The sequence below is a fragment of the Scyliorhinus canicula genome, chromosome 1, assembly GCF_902713615.1.
Source record: "Scyliorhinus canicula chromosome 1, sScyCan1.1, whole genome shotgun sequence".
In the NCBI taxonomy this organism is placed as follows: Eukaryota; Metazoa; Chordata; class Chondrichthyes; order Carcharhiniformes; family Scyliorhinidae; genus Scyliorhinus; species Scyliorhinus canicula.
Genome location: NC_052146.1, coordinates 26194119 through 26214646, shown reverse-complemented (window position 1 = coordinate 26214646; position 20528 = coordinate 26194119). Strand labels below are relative to the sequence as shown.

At 46.9% G+C, this 20528-nt stretch overlaps 1 protein-coding gene across 2 annotated transcripts in view; it reads left to right on the top strand.

The window, feature by feature from the left end:
- The window catches only part of pole (polymerase (DNA directed), epsilon), a 157441-nt gene extending 148100 nt beyond the window's left edge, over positions 1-9341 (top strand). For both annotated transcript variants that reach the window (XM_038776503.1, XM_038776577.1), the window contains 4 exons: positions 2135-2338; positions 6561-6686; positions 7735-7824; positions 8170-9341. In XM_038776503.1, the coding sequence (XP_038632431.1) occupies positions 2135-2338; positions 6561-6686; positions 7735-7824; positions 8170-8283 (534 nt within the window). In that variant the 3' untranslated portion in view covers positions 8284-9341. The remainder of the gene's footprint in view (positions 1-2134; positions 2339-6560; positions 6687-7734; positions 7825-8169) is intronic.
- The last annotated feature ends 11187 nt before the right edge of the window (positions 9342-20528 follow it).

The window sequence follows — 20528 nt, the reverse complement described above, 5'->3', positions numbered from 1 at the left end:
GGTGGATAAATTAATTTCGGAATTAGTATGGGCAGGTAAGATGTTTAGGAGCCAGAGGGCATTTTTGCAAAGAGGATAGCCCGGGAAGTGGGGGCTCATGTTAAATAGCCCCTTAATTGGGAAACAAAAAATTGGGTACTCAAATTTAATTTTAAAAAAAGGATTTAATTTTGTTCCCTCAGCTGGCAAAGCATCTGCTATTTGATGAATTGCTAACTCAGGATCATAGAATTTACAATGCAGAAGGAGGCCATTCGGCCCATCGAGTCTGCACCGGCTCTTGGAAAGAGCACCCTACCCAAGGTCAACACCTCCACCCTTTCCCCATAACCCAGTAACCCTACCCAACACTAAGGGCAATTTATCATGGCCAATCCACCTAACCTGGACATCTTTGGACTGTGGGAGGAAACCGGAGCACCTGGAGGAAACCCACACACACACGGGGAGGATGTGCAGACTCCGCACAGACAGTGACCCAAGCCGGAATCGAACCTGGGACCCTGGAGCTGTGAAGCCATTGCGCTGTCCACAATGCTACCGTGCTCCCCCATGAGCTGGGGGAAGGGAGGATTGTGGACATCTATGTATTGTTGGAAACGGCGAAGGTGCCAATGGAGGAGAAGAGACAGAACTGGGAGGAGGTATTGGGGTTAGAGCTTGGGGAGGGAGTGTGTGTGTCTGTCATGACATTATTCACTGGATACATTCAACTTCACCCTGTGCCAGGATGTGCCTAATACAATTTGAGGTTGTGCATAGGGCATATATGATTCGGGCTCATATGAGTGGGTTTTTCCTTGAGGTTGAGGATGTATACAAGAGGTGTAGAAGGAGGCCTGTGCATCATCTGCATATGTTTTGGGTGTGCCCAAAGTTAGGGGGATTCTGGACATCGATTTTACGAGACCCTGTCAAAAATTGTGGGGGGGTGAAGATGCCTTTTGGTGGCGATTTTCAGATCTGCTAGAGAGGAAGGGGACAGATGTCGAGGCTTGCACCGCTCTGCCTGTCCAATTAAGGGGCAATTTAGCTACTCTACACATCTTTGAGTTGTAGGGGTGAGACCTCTGCAGATATGGGGAGAATGAGCCAACTCCACACAGCCAGTGATCTGGGACCCGGATCGAACCCGGGTCCTCGGTGCCGTGAGGCAGCAGTGCTATCCACCGTGCCGCTCCCGGCGGTTAATCTTACTGGGTTGGACACCAAAGGTATCGACGTTGTTGGAATATTTGATGGAATTTCTACAATTGAAGAATATTAAGTTTACTTTCAGAAGGTCGGAACAACGTATGATGGAGGCGCTTTTTTGTCTCCATTTGAAGATCTGTTTGTCGTCGGGGGAGGGGGGGATGTTGGGGTAGTTTAAGGGAGAAAAGGGAATATGACAAACTGTTTGAAACTTAGATTTTTAAAAAAATTATTGTTTGAGTTTCGAATAAAATATATATATTTTAAAAACATGGTAACCTTCTGAACTGCCATTTTCTTATAGTTGTTCTGAAAATCTCTAAAACACAACAATTCAGTTACCTTCACAGCAACAATCTTCCCAGAACTGAAATTACCTCTAAGATATTAACATAAACATTTTGGTCAGTTGACTCATGTGTACAAACCAAAACTTTTCGACTGAATTTTAAACCATTTTTCGGCAAAGGATATTGATTTAGCTAGCTGGAAACTTCGTTCAAAGGACTAGCCTTAAGATTTTTTTTAGGAAGAACAGACAGAACGGAAAAGGTAGTGGAGTTGCTGTGTTGATTTATGAAGATATTGATACACTATTTCCTAAAAAGGGCAAGGTTAAGGGGGGGGTTGTTGGGTTACGGGTATAGGGTGGATACTTGGGGTTTGAGTAGGGTGATCATTGCTCGGCACAACATCGAGGGCCGAAGGGCCTGTTCTGTGCTGTACTGTTCTATGTTCTATAAACCAAAAATTAAATATTCATCAGAAGATGAAATAGAAAATATTCCATTCCCTTGTATTCCCAACCTTTTCATTTGCAGCACGATGTTTGCCTAAGTGTTACAGATCTTGTACATAAATGACAGTAAATGTTCTTATTGCTTGCTGTATGTACCTGATACAAACACCACTGTTGCAGTGCATTCTTGTCTTCAAATAGATATTGTCTCTGGATTCAAACATAACTAACCAGGTGAATAAGTTGAAACGGGATCTTCTACGCCTAATTGATGTGGGGGAATTCTCTGAAGAAGCTCAGTTTAAAGACCCCTGCCAGTCCTACATACTACCTGAGATTATCTGCAAAAATTGCAACTTTTGCCATGATCTAGACCTTTGTAAAGACCCTTCCATCTTACAGGAGGTAAGGAGGGATTCAACATTTCTGGCATTGTTGTTTCAGCAAGCAGGCAACTGGGAGCCTGACCTTGACATACCCAGTTATGGTCATTGGAGGGAATGGATTGTTCACTTTTTCATCAATATTTGAACACCTATTGTATGCAATATAGTGCAAAGTGCTGTATTTTCAGAAGTAAATAATCAAATTTATTGGACCCTATTTTATTTTTAAAATATTTTTTTTATAAATGTGTTGTGGAAAAGTCACCACTGTTGATGAAATTTATAGAACCATATAGTACAGAAAGAACCCACTCAGACCATTGGGATTATGCCGATTCTTTAAAGGAGCTATCCAATTGATAATCCCCTCCCTTTCCTGTGGCCCTGCAATTATTTTCCTTTTCCAAGTGTATATCCAGTTCTCTGCTGATAGTTATTATTGAATTTGTTTTCAAGTCTTTTAAGCAGGATCATAACTTGCTGAAGAGTTGAAAAAATATATTTTCATCTCTCTGGTTCCTACCTGTAGAAACTGTTTTTCCTTATTTACTTTACTGAAATTCTTCATAATTTTGAACATCTCAATTAAATCTTCCCGTAATCCTCTACTCTAAGCAGAACAATCCCAGTTTATCTAGTCTTGCCATGTCACTAAAGTGACTCATCCCTGGTATAATTCTGGTAAATCTCCTCCGTGACCACTACAAAACCTTGATATTCTTCCAAAAGAAACTCCAGCTGAGGCCTAGCTAGTGACTTATGAAGATGTTGCATAACTTCCTTGCCTTTGCTTGTACTTAGAAGGCCAAAGATACTGTGTGATTTTTAACAGTTTTGTCATGTTTCCCTGCAAACGACATGTGTTTTTACTACAGCCATCCCTATCTGTCTATACTCAATCATCCGTGTGTATCATCTACATTGTGAGGACGGCACGGTAACACAGTGGTTAACACTGTTGCTTCACAGCTCTCAGCTCCCAGGTTCGATTACCAGCTTGAGTCACTGTCTGTGCGGACTCTGCACGTTCGCCCCATGTCTGCCTGGGTTTCCTCTGGGTGCTCAGGTTTCCTCCCACAAGTCCCGAAAGACGTGCTGTTAGGTAATTTGGACATTCTGAATTCTCCCTCTGTGTAGCCGAGCAGACGGCATAATGTGGCGACTAGGGGAAAGTCTGGAAAAACTGAAGTAAAAGGAGATCTGGAAGGAAACACTCCACTCACAAGTCTCGCCTAACCCATTGAGAAATGGCTGTGATTGATTGAGGCCAATCGTCTCATCCCATGAGTTCCCCCATGGCAATGCCCAGGGTGGAATCACCTTCACCTGCTTCATCAGTGACCTTCCCTCCACTTTTAAGATCAGAAGTGGGGATTTTCACTGATAATTGCTCAGAATTCAACTCCCATCTGCTATTCCTCAGATAACGGATCTATTTCCACATACAACAAAACCTGGACAACAGTCAGGCCTGGACTGCCAATTGGCAAGTAATCTCCGTGCCACACAAATGCTAACTGATGACCATCTCTAACAAAAGAATCTAACCAGCTTCCCTTGATGTTCAGTGGCATTACCATTGCTAAAGCCCTAACCATTGACCAGAAACAGTACCAGCCACAAAAATGCCATGGATACCGGAAAAAGCGAAAGGCTGTGAATTCTGCAGCAAGGAGCAAGGTGCTCCCTGCTGACTTCTCCAAAGCTTCCCCATCTTTTGAGGCACAAATCAGGAGTATGAAGGTGAACGCAATGCTGAAGAAACTTGACAGTCAAAGCAGTTCACTTAAACATCCTACACTGTGGCACACCTTGGCTACAGTATGTATTATCTAAAGATGCACTGCAGCAACTTACTAAGGCTTCATCAACAGCAAATCCATGACCCCCTACTACCTAGAATAACAGATGCATGAGAAAACCATCATCTCCAAGTTCCCCTCTGCAAGTCTGATACCATCCTGATTTTAGGCATGTATGCCTATCCTTTATCATGCCTTGTCTTCATCAAAGATATGTGCGTTATGTGGATTGGCCATGATAAATTGCCCCTTGTGTCTAGGCCTGTGCAGGTCAGGTTACAGGGTTAGTGTGGGGTGGACAGGGGAGTGGGCATGGTTAGAGTGCTCATTCGAAGGGTCGGTGCAGCCTCAATGGCCCAAATGGCCTCCTCTGCCAATATGGTATAATTTTCTTTTTTTTTTAATAATTTTTATTCAAATTTTCACATTTTCACAAAAAAGAAAACAATAACAGAAAATTCTAAGAACAAAAGAAAACAGACCCCCCCCCCGGCCGTAAATACAAAAGAGAAACAATAAATTAACGGCCGTCGTTGGCAAAAAACAGATATTCAACCCAAAACAAAAACAAAGAGACAACACCCCCCCCCCGGGTTGCTGCTGCTGCTGACCTTTTGTTTTTACCGTCCTGCCAGGAGATCTAGGAATGGTTGCCATCTCCTGAAAAACCCCTGCACTGACCCCCTTAGGGAAAATTTCACCCTCTCCAATTTAATAAACCCTGCCATATCATTGACCCAGGCCTCCATGCTTGGGGGCCTCGCATCCTTCCACTGAAGAAGAATCATCCGCCGGGCTACTAGGGACGCAAAGGCCAGAACACCGGCCTCTTTCGCCTCCTGCACTCCCGGCTCCACTGCAACCCCAAATATTGAGAGTCCCCAGCCTAGATTGACCCTGGATCCTACCACCCACGATACCGTCCTTGCTACACCCTTCCAAAATTCCCCCAGCGCTGGGCATGCCCAGAACATGTGGACATGATTTGCTGGGCTCCCTGAGCACCTAATACACCTGTCCTCGGTCCCAAAAAACCGGTTCATCCTTGTCCCGGTCATATGAGCCCTATGCAGTACCTTAAACTGTATGAGGCTAAGCCTCGCACACGAAGAGGAGGAGTTCACCCTTTCTAGGGCATCCGCCCACATCCCCTCCTCAATCTCCTCACCCAGCTCCTCCTCCCGTTTATCTTTCAGCTCCTCCACCGAGGCCTCGTCTACCTCCTGCATCACCTGGTACACTTCCGAGATCCTCCCCTCTCCAACCCATACCCCCGAGAGCACCCTGTCCTGAACCCTACGCGGCGGCAGCAGGGGGAAACCCGCCTGACAAACGCCATTACTTGCATGTACCAAAAGGTGTTCCCCGGGGGGAGCCTGAACTTCCCTTCCAGCTCACCCAGGCTCGCAAACTTTCCGTCTATGAACAGGTCCCCCAGCCTCCTGACACCTGCCCTGTGCCAACTCAGGAACCTGCCACCAATTCTCCCCGGAACAAACCGATGGTTCCCCCGTATCGGGGACCCCATCGAGGCCCCCACCTCCCCCTTGTGCCGCCTCCATTGCCCCCAAATCTTGAGGGTAGCTGCCACCACCGGGCTCGTGGTATACTTCGTTGGAGGGAGCGGCAGCGGCGTCGTTGCAAGCGCTCCCTGGCTCGTACCCACACAGGATGCCATCTCCAGCCTCTTCCATGCCGCCCCCTCCCCGTCCATTACCCACTTGCGCACTATCGCTGCGTTGGCAGCCCAATAATACCCACAGAGGTTGGGCAATGCCAGCCCCCCCCCCCCCCCCCCCCCTCATCCCTGCCCCGCTCCAAGAACACCCGTCTCTCCCTTGGAGTCCCGTGTGCCCACACAAACCCCGTAATGCTCCTGTTAACCCGCCTGAAAAAGGCCTTCGGGATAAGGATGGGGAGGCCCTGGAACAGGAACAGAAACCTCGGGAGCACCGTCATCTTGACTGACTGCACCCTACCCGCCAAAGACAGCAGCAGCATGTCCCACCTCTTAAACTCCTCCTCCATTTGCTCCACCAGCCTTGTGAGGTTTAGCTTATGCAAGGCCCATCAGCTCCTGGCCACATGAACCCCCAAGTACCTGAAGCTCCTCTCCGCCCTTTTCAGTGGGAGCCTCCCAATCCACCCCTCCTAGTCCCTCGGGTGTACCACAAACAGCTCAATATGGTATAAGTTTTGTGTGTTTTCTTCATTTTACTATTAAATAACTGAAGGATGCAGTTTCCAATTTTAAATGCTTTAAAGATCCTAACTCCTATGATTCTGTTTGCAATTAAAATTTTAATTCAAAAATTATTTCCAAAACAAAATTGAGTACCCGCTTTATGTCCTTAATTGCTTCAGCTCTTGTCCCTTAGTATTTTAAAGGCTTGTGCTTAAAGCTTTTAGACAGCGATTCTAACTTCTTTCTTTTGACAGGATGGCACTATATTACCCAAGTGGTGCTGTTCTAATTGCCAGACTGAATATGACTCAGATTCCATAGAAATGGAATTAGTAGAAGCACTGAAGAAGAAAATGATGGCCTATACGCTTCAGGATTTGGTACGTTAATGCATGTCAATTTTTAAATAGCACATGGCTTAGCCATCTTTACATTGTTTTTATTCTATCTGCAATGGAATCCACACCTGCTTTGTTAAAGGGTTGGTGCAGTCTTGCTGATTTGTGAATAGTTGTCACTAACATGTTGTCACTAACATGTTGTCACTTACATTTTTCATTTTGACCATCCAGAAATCTGGATCCAACAGCTGGATTTAACACCAAAGAACCTGTTTGGTTTGCAGGGCTATAGGTTTAATATTTTTAAGCAATTCAATACTAAGAGATAAACATGAAAATGACAATCGCTTATTGTCACGAGTAGGCTTCAAATGAAGTTACTGTGAAAAGCCCCTAGTCGCCACATTCCGGCGCCTGTTCGGGGAGGCTGTTACAGGAATCGAACCGTGCTGCTGGCTTGCCTTGGTCTGCTTTCAAAGCCAGCGATTAGCCCTGTGAGCTAAACAGCCCCATGAACCCTAATGTTCAGTATATTCATCAGTAGTAAATTTAATCTATTTGTTTGCCAATTTACATATTTTGCCAACTCATCCTGTAATATCAGGACTGATTCTACTGCTCCTCCTTCCCCATCTGGGTTTCTGAGTCCAGGTCATCCATGGATATAAATTGAAATAACGATGTTCCCAACACCAATCTTTGGGTGACCTCCTCTGTGTTACCCCACTCCTATCTGCCATTCAGCTCTCTTGTAGTTCGGCTCTGTACCTATACACCAGAAGGCACATCACTGAATTTGAGCTGGTCGGTCTCTTCTAGATTTGGTTGATATGGTTTCTCAGTGGTGGTGGCATAGGGGAAAGGTGTGCTTATTCTGGGTTTCACTCGAAAACCTTGTGTTGTAATTTTGATTGACTGCACTGCTTTGTGCTTTTGGTGTTGAGTTCTTTTGTTATTTTAACCCAGTTGTTAAGCTTTGTGTAAATGAAATGTAAACCAAATCTTAATTACCACATCTTCCAATTAGTGTACTGAGTTTTTTTTTAAACTATTGGGCAAAATTTAATTTCCTGTTTGATTTTTCTAGATTTGTTTAAAATGTAAGGGCATCAAAGAAGCCAACATGCCGATTTATTGTAGTTGTGCCCGGGACTTCGATTTGACCATTTCGATGAAGGTATGCTTCACTCCAAACCAGCATTGCCGGGTGTTGTTTGGATAAAAGTTGGCCAAGTTTCAGCCGATTTTGGTTGAAAAGTAATCACTTTTTTCCTGTAAACGCGTGCTTCATGTTTTCCCCAAGAATTTTTAGGAAAATGTAAAAAGGACTAGAAATTGCATTCAGCATCAGACTTATTTTAATGTAATCTCTGCAGTCTCTCTCTCTCTCTCTCTCTCTTCCCCCCCCCCCCCCCCCCCCACAAAACAAAACAATTTGCAACTATATTACAACCATCTTGTGTTTATATGCTAAGTAAAATAAAATAACCTAATACATGCATTTTGTTTTTTACATGTATAGGGATTTATGGGGCAAATCCAGGTGTTCAGAAATATTGCCAGACACTACAACATGCCCTTCCTTTTGGAGACTGTTGATTGGATGTTCAGGATGAATACACACTTGAAGCCATGAAGACAAAGTGTCAACAAGATGAACAAATTTGAATGAAGTTATGTACATCAGTGTTTATAGGTGCATTCAGAGTTAGCCCCCTTTCTACATTGAAGTACTTGTTTAAATCTGTTTCTCTGATCCCAGCAGATGGGGCACAGTCTCAGCATTTCTCTATTCTAAAGGATGACATGGCCTGAGTAGCAATCAGCTGATGGGGAGGGTACAATTTAAACATAGCATTTTCTGCCTACTGATAAAATTACCCTCTCCATGGAACTGTTGGATAATGAAATGTTTTTTTTGGAAGAATGAGCATCACCCAATTTTAAATGCACCCTGGTTTATTCCATCTTGGATCAGGTAAATTAACTTAATTTCTTTGTCAAATAACTTAACTTCCAGTTCAGATTTGTGCTCACTCATTAACTACCACAATGGCTGAAATCATTGTGCTGTCATCAAGGACTACTCCATTGGCTAGAGGAATAATGAATCCCTGTTATTAGCGCAGCCTTTGCTGTTTTGTCTGGGTCTGACAATTCAACCAAAGCAGCATTTATCATTTATAAACAAACCAAATGTATCACTGTCTTTTAAATTCATATTCTGGTATCAAATCTACCAACTTGAAGTTTAACCAGGTACATTTTACTTGGTTATGTTTTCTTGGAGCAAGATAATCTCAATGGGGATTTGAAGACAGAGAGTCCCAGTTCTTTACTGGGTCATATTGACAACTTTATATCTTCTTGATGTGTAAGCAGAGTCTCCAAACTCTTTCTATCTTTGTTCATTACTGGGTCATATTGACAACTTTATATATCATCTTGATGTGTAAGCAGAGTCTCCAAACTCTTTCTATCTTTGTTTGAATTTTTAATACTCCGAAGTGTCTGCAGAGAACTAGTTGTTTATATTTATAATTTTTTGGGGCGATTGTTTACTGTAAAACGTGCTGCAGTTGATAAAACGGCAAGGACAATTTTAATTGTAACTGAACTTTGTGCTGAAATTGTGTGAATATTTTATAATGTTTTACAGTGCAATACAAATAAAATATCAACGCTTCTGTGATACTTGGGGCACACTCGCTCTTTCGAGATGTTTTAAACATTTATTCCAATTATCAGTGGTACATAGAGACAATTCAGAAATTTGCTGGCATTAAATAGTATTTACAGCACTATTCAGCCCAATTACTCTATTAGCATCCCACCAATTGGTGCTTATGCTGCGTGTGAGCTTGCTGTCACCCTACTTCTAACCCTGTGAATATATCCTTGCATTCATTTTTCATTCTCAAGTGGTTATTTCGCTTCCCCTTAAGGGCAGCACAGTAGCATTGTGGATAGCACAATTGCTTCACAGCTCCAGGGTCCCAGGTTCGATTCCCGGCTTGGGTCACTGTCTGTGCGGAGTCTGCACATCCTCCCTGTGTGGGCGTGGGTTTCCTCCGGGTGCTCCGGTTTCCTCCCACAGTCCAAAGATGTGCAGGTTAGGTGGATTGGCCATGATAAATTGCCCTTAGTGTCCAAAATTGCCCTTAGTGTTGGGTGGGGTTACTGGGTTATGGGGATAGGGTGGAGGTGTTGACCTCAGGTAGGGTGCTCTTTCCAAGGGCCGGTGCAGACTCGATGGGCCGAGTGGCCTCCTTCTGCACTGTAAATTCTATGTAATCTATGTAAATGCAACTATGACATTAAGTTTGGCTAGTCTTTATGGTAATGAGTTTCATATTCTAACCACTCTGGGTAAAGAATTTTCTCTTGAATTCCAGATTGGGTTTACCAGTGACTACATGTTTATGATCCCTATTTCTCGTTTCTCTCTTCTTCAACCCCCCCCAAGTCTTCTGCTTCGGATGACTATAACTTCTCAGTCCTGGTAACATTATAGTAAACCTGCTTGCACCTTCAGTCTTTTTTTATAAAATGAAGAACAACTGCCTGTGTTTGTACATTTTTCTGAAGTCACCAGGGATAGGATATCCAATCCCAGTAGAGTCCTAACAGAAATTTCACTGGATGAGGCTGACTTTGCTTGGGGTGTCATAGAATTTACAGTGCAGAAGGAGGCCATTCGGTCCATCGGATCTGCACTGGCCCTTGGAAAGAGCACCTTACTTAAGCCCACGCCTCCACCCTGTCCCAGTAACCCCACCTAACCTTTTTGAACACTAGGGGCAATTTAGCATGGCCAATCCACCTAACCTGCACATCTTTGGACTGTGGGAGGAAACTGGTGCACCCGGAGGAAACCCACGTACACACAAGGAGAATGTGCAGACTCCGCACAGACACCCAAGCTGGGAATCTAAACTGGGACCCTGGAGCTGTGAAGCAACTGTGCTAACCACTGTGCTACCATGCTACCTAATTGCAGGCTAACCTTATGAGGATCTCTAACAGCGGTTTTCATGCCAGAATGGGTAGATCAGTTTTGGAATGGAGTTAAGTATTTTAATGGATTGTGGAGGAAGAGGGGAAGAATTGATTCACTTTTTAAAAAATAAATTGGAAGTATCTAATTTTCTTTCTCCAATTAAGGGGCAAATGTAGTTTGGCCAATCCACCTACCCTGTGCATCTTTGGGGTGTGGGGGTGAGACTCGCAGATACACTGGGAGAATGTGCAAACTCCACACAGACAGTGACCCGGGGCTGGGATCGAACCCGAGTCCTCAGTTTGGGAATTTGAAGCTAGGTGGGAATTAAATTAAATTGAATTCAATCTGTAAGACTGTTCCTTTTTAGATTTCAGGAACTTAAATTAATCTAGAATTGTGCAGTGAAGGTTAACAAGAGCTGCCCCACCCACACACACAACTGGTTGGCAGTTAAGTGTCAGTCACCTTAATCTATTTTGATCTAAAAGCAGGTGGGGGTGGGGGAGTCAACTCAGGCCAATTTAAAATAGCAACTTGTAACTCACTCCCAGTGAGCCAGAGAAGACAGCCAGAGTGAGACACATCAAAGAGTGAGTTTGGGAATTTGAAGCGAGGTGGGGAGGAGGTGCTTGTTTAACCCTGCTAAGTGACGGATGATGTACCATCAATTCGACTCGAGACACATTTAGGATCCGACCTGTGGCTTTAATCTGCTAGTTGTTAGCCCGACTGCCAGGAACTCTGGGTACTTATACCCCGCCTCGGAGGCGGGGCCTACTTGCCTCTCGACCAATTGGAGAGAGGTCACATTACACCAATTGGACAAGAGGCACATGACCAGCCAGAGCCAATGGGAAGCCAGTGCTCTGCACCAATGGCAGTGCTCATATCCATACCACCACATTCACCCCTTGTGGAGAAAGATGGGGGGGGGGTCCGAGGACTGGTGGTATGAGCAGCGAAAATCGATAGGGTTGAGCTGCCCACTGGCTCGTGGCAAAACAATTCGGAATAAAGTAAATGAGTTGATGGCACAAATCATCGTAAATGACTATGATTTAGTGGCCATTACTGAAACATGGTTAAAGGATGGTCACAACTGGGAGTTAAATATCCGAGGGTATCAAACTATTCGGAAGGACAGAGTTGATGGTAAGGGAGGTGGTGTTGCTCTGTTATTTCAGGATGACATCCGGGCAATAGTAAGGGATGACATCGGTGCTATGGAGGATAAGGTTGAATCCATTTGGGTGGAAATCAGGAATAGTAAGGCGAAAAAGTCACTGATAGGAGTAGTCTATCAGCCACCAAATAGTAACGTTATGGTGGGGCAGGCAATAAACAAAGAAATAACATGCATGTAGAAATGGTACAGCAGTTATCATGGGGGATTTTAATCTACATGTCGATTGGTTTAACCAGGTCGGTCAAGGCAACCTTGAGGAGGAGTTTATAGAATGTATCCGCGATAGTTTCCTAGAACAGTATGTAATGGAACCTACGAGGGAACAAGCGGTCCTAGATCTTGTCCTGTGTAATGAGACAGGATTGATTCATGATCTCATAGTTAGGGATCCTCTCTGAAGGAGCGATCACAATATGGTGGAATTTAAAATACAGATGGAGGGTGAGAAAGTAAAATCAAATACTAGTGTTTTGTGTTTAAACAGGAGATTACAAGGGGATGATAGAAGAACTAGCTAAGGTAGACTGGGAGCTAAGACTTTATAGTGGAACAGTTGAGGAGCAGTGGAGAACCTTCCAAGCGATTTTTCACAGTGCTCAGCAAAGGTTTATACCAACAAAAAGGAAGGACGGTAGAAAGAGGGAAAATCGACCGTGGATATCTAAGGAAATAAGGGAGAGTATCAAATTGAAGGAAAAAGCATATAAAGTGGCAAAGATTGCTGGGAGATCAGAGGACTGGGAAATCTTTAGGGGGCAACACAAAGCTACTAAAAAAGCTAAAAGAAGAGTAAGATAGAGTATGAGAGTAAACTTGCTCAGAATATAAAAACAGACAGTAAAAGTTTTTACAAATATATAAAACAAAAAAGAGTGGCTAAGGTAAATATTGGTCCTTTAGAGGATGAGAAGGGAGTTTTAATAATGGGAAATGAGGAAATGGCTGAGGAACTGAACAGGTTTTTGGGTCGGTCTTCACAGTGGGAGACACAAATAACATGCCAGCGACTGATAGAAATGAGGCTATGACAGGTGAGGACCTTGAGAGGATTGTTATCACTAAGGAGGTAGTGATGGGCAAGCTAATGGGGCTAAAGGTAGACAAGTCTCCTGGCCCTGATGGAATGCATCCCAGAGTGCTAAAAGAGATAGCTAGGGAAATTGCAGATGCACTAGTGATAATTTACCGAAATTCATTAGACTCTAGGGTGGTCCCGGTGGATTGGAAATTAGCAAACGTGACACCACTGTTTAAAAAAGGAGGTAGGCAGAAAGCAGGAAATTATAGGCCAGTGAGCTTAACTTCGGTAGTAGGGAAGATGCTGGAATCTATCATCAAGGAAGAAATAGCGAGGCATCTGGATAGAAATTGTCCCATTGGGCAGACGCAGCATGGGTTCATAAAGGGCAGGTCATGCCTAACTAATTTAGTGGAATTTTTGAGGACAATACCAGTGCAGTAGATAATGGGGAGCCGATGGATGTGGTATATCTGGATTTCCAGAAAGCCTTTGACAAGGTGCCACACAAAAGGTTGCTGCATAAGATAAAGATGCATGGCATTAAGGGTAAAGTAGTAGCATGGATAGAGGATTGGTTAATTAATAGAAAGCAAAGAGTGCGGATTAATGGGTGTTTCTCTGGTTGGCAATCAGTAGCTAGTGGTGTCCCTCAGGGATCCGTGTTGGGCCCACAATTGTTCACAATTTACCTAGATGATTTGGAGTTGGGGACCAAGGGCAATGTGTCCAAGTTTGCAGATGACACTAAGATGAGTGGTAAAGCGAAAAGTGCAGAGGATACTGGAAGTCTGCAGAGGGATTTGGATAGGTTAAGTGAATGGGCTAGGGTCTGGCAGATGGAATACAATGTTGACAAATGTGAGGTTATCCATTTTGGTAGGAATAACAGCAAACGGGATTATTATTTAAACGATAAAATATTAAAGCATGCCGCTGTGCAGAGAGACTTGGGTGTGCTAGTGCATGAGTCACAGAAGGTTGGTTTACAGGTGCAACAGGTGATTAAGAAGGCAAATGGAATTTTGTCCTTCATTGCTAGAGAGATGGAGTTTAAGACTAGGGAGGTTATGTTGCAATTGTATAAGGTGTTAGTACGGCCACACCTGGAGTATTGTGTTCAGTTTTGGTCTCCTTACTTGAGAAAGGACGTACTGGCAGAGGAGATTCACTAGGTTAATCCCAGAGATGAAGGGGTTGGATTATGAGGAGAGGTTGAGTAGACTGGGACTGTACTCATTGGAATTTAGAAGGATGAGGGGGGATCTTATAGAAACATTTAAAATTATGATAGGAATAGATAGGATAGATGCGGGCAGGTTGTTTCCACTGGCGGGTGAAAGCAGAACTAGGGGACATAGCCTCAAAATAAGGGGAAGTAGATTTAGGACTGAGTTTAGGAGGAACTTCTTCACCCAAAGGGTTGTGAATCTATGGAATTCCTTGCCCAGTGAAGCAGTTGAGGCTCCTTCATTACATGTTTTTAAGGTAAAGATAGATAGTTTTTTGAAGAATAAAGGGATTAAGGGTTATGGTGTTCGGGCCGGAAAGTGGAGCTGAGTCCACAAAAGATCAGTCATGATCTCATTGAATGGCGGAGCAGGCTCGAGGGGCCAGGTGGCCTGCTCCTGCTTCTAGTTCTTATGTTCTTAATACTACTACTACTACTACTACTAATAACAGAATAACACAAAAATGTCCAAAAGGTCCCATGGCCGCATCAGATGGAGACGATCAGCCTGTCGGGTGCCCGTGGTGTTCTGGAGGACCGTCGCAGTGGAGCCGGTGACGTTGGGCCGATGGTCGTCCTTGCCTCCGGGAGCATTGGTCGTAGTTGTGTCTCCACATCCTGGGCCGGTGGTGGAGATGCTGTAAGCGGGGAAGAGGGGGCATGTGCGCTGGGGGAATTGGGGTTGGGGGGGGGGGGAGGTGTTGGTGTAGGGGAAGAAGGCCGCACGCCGGCGGGTGCCAGGTCCCGGAACGAGACCGTATCCTGCCGACCGTCGGGATACTCCCCGTACGAATATTTACTTTTTAAAAAATAATTTCTATTGAAATTTTTACAAAATATAAACATCTTAACTCTATTAACAAACAACCGCCGTAACACCCCAAGAACAATACCCCCCCCCCCCCCAACTTCAAGAGCAACTTCAAACAAAAGGAAAAAGAAAAAAAACAAAAGAGCACCCAAACAACAAAAGGGAAAGAGATAGCACCCGCCACATCCCACAGACCCATGTACCCAGTTCTTCCCCCATTCCAGACCCCCCCCTCCCCCCGGGTTGCTGCTGCTGTCGGCCTATTTCCCTACCGTTCCGCCAGGAAGTCCAGGAAAGGCTGCCACCGCCTGAAAAACCCTTGTACTGATCCCCTCAGGGCAAATTTCACCCTCTCCAATTTAATGAACCCCGCCATATCATTGATCCAGGACTCCACGCTTGGGGGCCTCGCATCCTTCCACTGGAGCAAGATCCTCCGCCGGGCTACTAGGGACGCAAAGGCCAGAACACCGGCCTCTATCGCCTCCTGCACTCCCGGCTCCACTGCCACCCCAAAAATTGCGAGTCCCCAGCCTGGCTCGACTCCGGATCCCACCACCCTCGACACCGTCCTTGCTACCCCCTTCCAAAACTCCTCCAACGCTGGGCACGCCCAAAACATATGGCCGTGGTTCGCTGGGCTCCCCGAGCACCTAGCACACCTGTCCTCGCCCCCGAAAAACCTACTCATCCTCAACCCAGTCATGTGGGCCCTATGCAGTACCTTGAACTGTATGAGGCTAAGCCTCGCACAGGAAGAGGAGGAATTCACTCTCTCCAGGGCATCCGCCCACGTCCCCTCCTCAATCTCCTCACCCAGCTCCTCTTCCCATTTACCCTTCAGTTCCTCCACCGAGGCCTCGTCTACCTCCTGCATTACCCGGTATATGTCCGAAATCCTCCCTCCTCCAACCCACACCCCCGAGAGCACCCTGTCCCGCACCCCACATGGGGGCAACAAGGGGAACCCCTCCACCCGCCGCCCGGCAAACGCCCCAACCCGCACGCACCGAAACATGTTCCCGGGGGGAGCCCAAACCCCCCCCCCCCAACTCCCCCAAGCCCGCGAACCTCCCCTCCACAAACAGGCCCCCCAACCCCCGCCCTGCGCCAGCCCAGAAATCCGCCACCAACGCCCCCCGGAAGAAACCAACGGCCCCCCCCCCGCATCGGGGCCCCCACCGAGCCCCCCCCCACGCCGCCTCCACCGCTCCCAAACCCCGAGGGCAGCCGCCACCATCGGGCCCATGGCACACCTCGCCGGAGGGAGCGGCAACGGCGCCGCCACCAGCGCCCCCAAGCTCGCGCCCACACAGGACGCCACCCCCATCCTCCTCCACACCGCACCCCCCCCCCCCCCCCCGCCCATCACCCACCCACGCACCATCGCCGCGCCGGCAGCCCAACAGCACCCACAGAGGCCGGGCAACGCCAGCCCCCCCCCCCCCCCCCCCACTCCCGCCCCGCTCCAGGAACACTCCTCCAACCCCCGGAGCCCCACGCGCCCACACAAATCCCGTGATACTTCTGTTGACCCTCCTAAAAAAGGCCTTCGGGATAAGGATGGGAAGGCACTGGAACAGGAACAAAAACCTCGGGAGCACCGTCATGTTAACGGACTGCACCCTCCCCGCCAGTGACAGCGGTAACATATCCCACCTCTTAAACTCCTCCATCTGCTCCACCAACCTTGTGAGGTTGAGCTTGTGCAGGGCCCCCCAACTCCCCACCACCTGGACCCCTAGGTACCTGAAGCTCTTCCCTGCCTGCTTCAATGGGAGCCCACCAATCCCCTCCTCTTGATCCCCCGGATGCACCACAAACACTTCACTCTTGCCCAGGCTCAACGTGTAACCCAAGAAACCCCCGAATTCACTAAGAATCCTCATCACCTCCGGCATCCCCCTCCCCCACCGGGTCCGCCACATACAGCAACAGGTCGTCCACGTACAGCGACACTCGATGTTCCTCCCCACACCGCACCAGGCCCCTCCAGTTCCCTAACTCCCTCAGTGCCATGGCCAGGGGCTCAATTGCCAACGCGAAGAGCAAGGGGGACAGGGGGCACCCCTGTCTCGTCCCCCGGCACAGCCGAAAGCACTCCGACCTCCCCCCACCCGAGGCCACACTCGCCATCGGGGCCCCGCAGAGCAGCCCCACCCACCGGATAAACCGAAAGGCAGTTCGAAGGAGATCTGCCTACTGAGGTAATATGGGCCGAAGTTAGAAATAGGAAAGGAGCGGTCGGTCATGTTAGGAGTTTTCTATAGGCCCCAAATAGTAATAGAGATGTGGAGGAAGAAATTGCAAAACAGATTATGGATAGGTGTGGAGGTCTCAGGGTAGTTGTCATGGGTGACTTTAACTTTCCAAATATTGATTGGAACCTCGGTCAAACAGTTCGGGTGGGGCAGTTTTTGTACAGTGTGTGCAGGAGGGTTTCCTGACATAATATGTGGATAGGCCGACAAGAGGGGGGCCACATTGGATTTGGTACTGGGTAATGAACCGGGCCAAGTGTTGGATTTGTTTGTGGCAGAGCACTTTGGAGATAGTGACCACAATTCGGTGGTCTTTTGGTCTTTCACTATTGTAATGGAGAGAGATAGGGCCATACGGCAGGGTAAGGTTTATAATGGGGGAGGGGTAATTATGATGTGATTAGGCAAGAATTAGGGAGCATAAGATGGGAACAGAAACTGTCAGGGAAAGGCACAAATGAAAAGTGGAGCTTGTTCAAGGAACAAATACTGTGTGTCCTTGATAGGTATGTCCCTGTCAGGCAGGGAGGAAATGGCCGTGTGAGGGAACCATGGTTCACAAAAGAGGTTGAATATCTTGTCAAGAGGAAAAAGGAAGAGTATGTAAAGAGTTCTTTACTCAGGGAGTGGTTAGGGTGTGGAATAGACTGCCTGCTGTGATAGTGGAGTCGGACACTTTAGGAATATTCAAGCGGTTATTGGATAGGCACATGGAGCACACCAGAATGACAGGGAGTGGGATAGCTTGATCTTGTTTTCGGTCAATGCTCAGCACAACATCGAGGGCCGAAGGGCCTGTTCTGTGCTGTACTGTTCTATGTTCTATAGATAGTTTTTTGAAGAATAAAGGGATTAAGAGTTATGATGTTCGGGCCGGAAAGTGGAGCTGAGTCCACAAAAGGTCAGCCATGATCTCATTGAATGGCGCAGCAGGCTCGAGGGGCCAGATGGCCTGTTCCTGCTCCTAGTTCTTATGTTCTATCCTCTTCAACTCGAGGAGTGCCGTTCAGTATTGGTTTCCACAAACGGACCAGATGGAGCTGAATCTGTGGGGGTCTCCCAAGAGATTGGAGGCTCCAGGTGCATGCCCTTTGGGCAGGCTGATGCCCTAGAACTGCTGGTGCCACCTTGCCAGCCTTCCAGGAGCCCAGTTGCCATTGTCAGCTGTAAGGGGCACTGCCAAGTTGGCGGTGCCAAGCTGGCATTGTATGGTGGAGGTCGGACTGGGCGTGCCCTGCGTGGGTTTTAGGGCACTGAAGGAGGAACCCGGCGACAATTTAAAAATGGTGTCCTGATTGCTCACTACACTGAGGTTCCAGCGAACAGAGTTCGTCAGTACACAAAATGGCACTATGTGAGTCCTCGGCTGCACGTTCCCCGCTGAGGCCACCAATCTGACCCAGGTGCCTTTGAGAGCGTTGTATTTCTCGGTGCCACGAGCACTGGTAAACATGTGGCTAAATGCACTCGCTATTGGTCTTTGTCCCCACTTAGTTGAATTCCACCTGTAGTCATTTGTTTGGGCCTTGGAGAGTTTCTCCCCGGTCTAGCCCAGACTTAGAAATGTTTTCAGCAGTGGGGAGCTGAACTCGCTTGCAGGCCCGACTCCTCAGAGATCAGGCTGCCATTTTGAAAGGATACTCCGATCTCTAAGTGAGCTTGAGTGTCCAGAACACCCCCCCCCCCCCCCCCCCCCCCCACCCAGGGGCAATGTCATCGCCTGCACCCATGCGCATTACCCCACAACCCCCAAGTGATGGCACCCCGCTATGGAGTCACTGAGGGCCTCTCCCGCTTCAGTCCTTTCCCTTCCCTTCACCCTCCCCCCCCCAACTTTTGGATGACTTTTATTCCCACACTTCACCCCCCCCCCCCCCCCCCCCCCCCCCACCACCCCCACCACCACCACCACCACCCTCCTCATTTCCCTCCTCCGACAGCTTCTTCAGGCTGGCAAATCTTTCCTTCATGAACAAGTCACCAAGACACCTTTCCCTCTAATGACCTAAGGTCAAGTCCTGACCCTCTGGCAAGAAGAGGTGATTATTGCAAGAAGGGGCCAGTAAAGATGTGGAATTGAGTTTAAAATGCTGTCTGAACTGCTTCAAGATTCCCAGGGTGCACACCACTACTGGATTCAAGGAAAATCGTACCGGAGAGAACGACAACAGTGTGGTTACTAATGCACCAAGGCTGGAATTCTCACAGGAACTCACCTCCATTTGCCCCACATGGAACCCGGATCACTAAACCACCCCAGTATTGTCTGAATATGGCTGTCCAATATTAAAATAATAAATTGGGTAAAGCCAAACCTCCTCCTGATTGCCTATCTTTCTGGAGGAATGCCCTACGGAGACCCAAATAAACGAGGACACTAATTTATTAATTTTGACGAGGAAGGACTTGGAGAGAAAAGTGTGGAGAGATTGAAAAAGAAATAAAAATCACAAAAGCTCATTCATCTTAATAGTCTGAACCCTGCCCTCCAAGGACAGGGTGTAGCTATCCCACTTCTTGAAGTCAGTTTTGACCCCATTGTCCAGACTAGTATAATTCAATTTATGAAGTGAGGCCCAATTGTGGGCCACCCAGATTCCCGGATAATGAAAGCTAGATCTGACAAGGCAAAAAAGTAACATCCCCTGATGGCCACCCTTCCCCGGGGAGTAAATCAGGAAGTATTTGCTTTATCCACATTCAACTTATATCCTGAAAAGGAGCTAATGCCCCCAAGCAGCTTCATTATCTAATCAAATAGTGGATACTGGGTCTGTGATATAAAGAAGCACGTCATCCGTGTACAAGGACATCCTATGCACCACCCCTCCCTGATTTACCCCCCTTCACTTACTGGAATATCTCAGCACTATGGTAAGCAGTTCTATTGCCAGTGCAGATAGGAGCGGAGACAATGAACATCCCTGCCTTGTGCCCCTATCCAACAGAAAATAGACCAAATTCAAAGCATTTGTGTAAACACTAGCAGTGGGGGCCCTATACAATAAACAAATTCAGGAAACAAACTTTGGTCCAAATTCAAACCTCCCAAGAATCTCAAAGAGATAGCCTCAATCCACCCTATCAAATACTTTTTCAGAGTCCAGGGAAATGATCATCTCTGGTTCGGGTACTGAAGAGGGGGAGAGTACAACATTTAATAGGCGACATATATTAGCCGAGAATTGCCGACCCTTGACGAAGCCTGACTGGTTTTCCAAGATCACCTCTGGGAGGCAGGGCTCCAACCGCTGTGCCAGCACTTTGCAAGTAACTTAGCGCCCGCATTTAAAAGAAAAATAGGTCGGTGCGACCCACATTCTGTCGGGTCCTTGTCTTTCTTAAAGATCAGGGAAATCAAGGCCAAACCC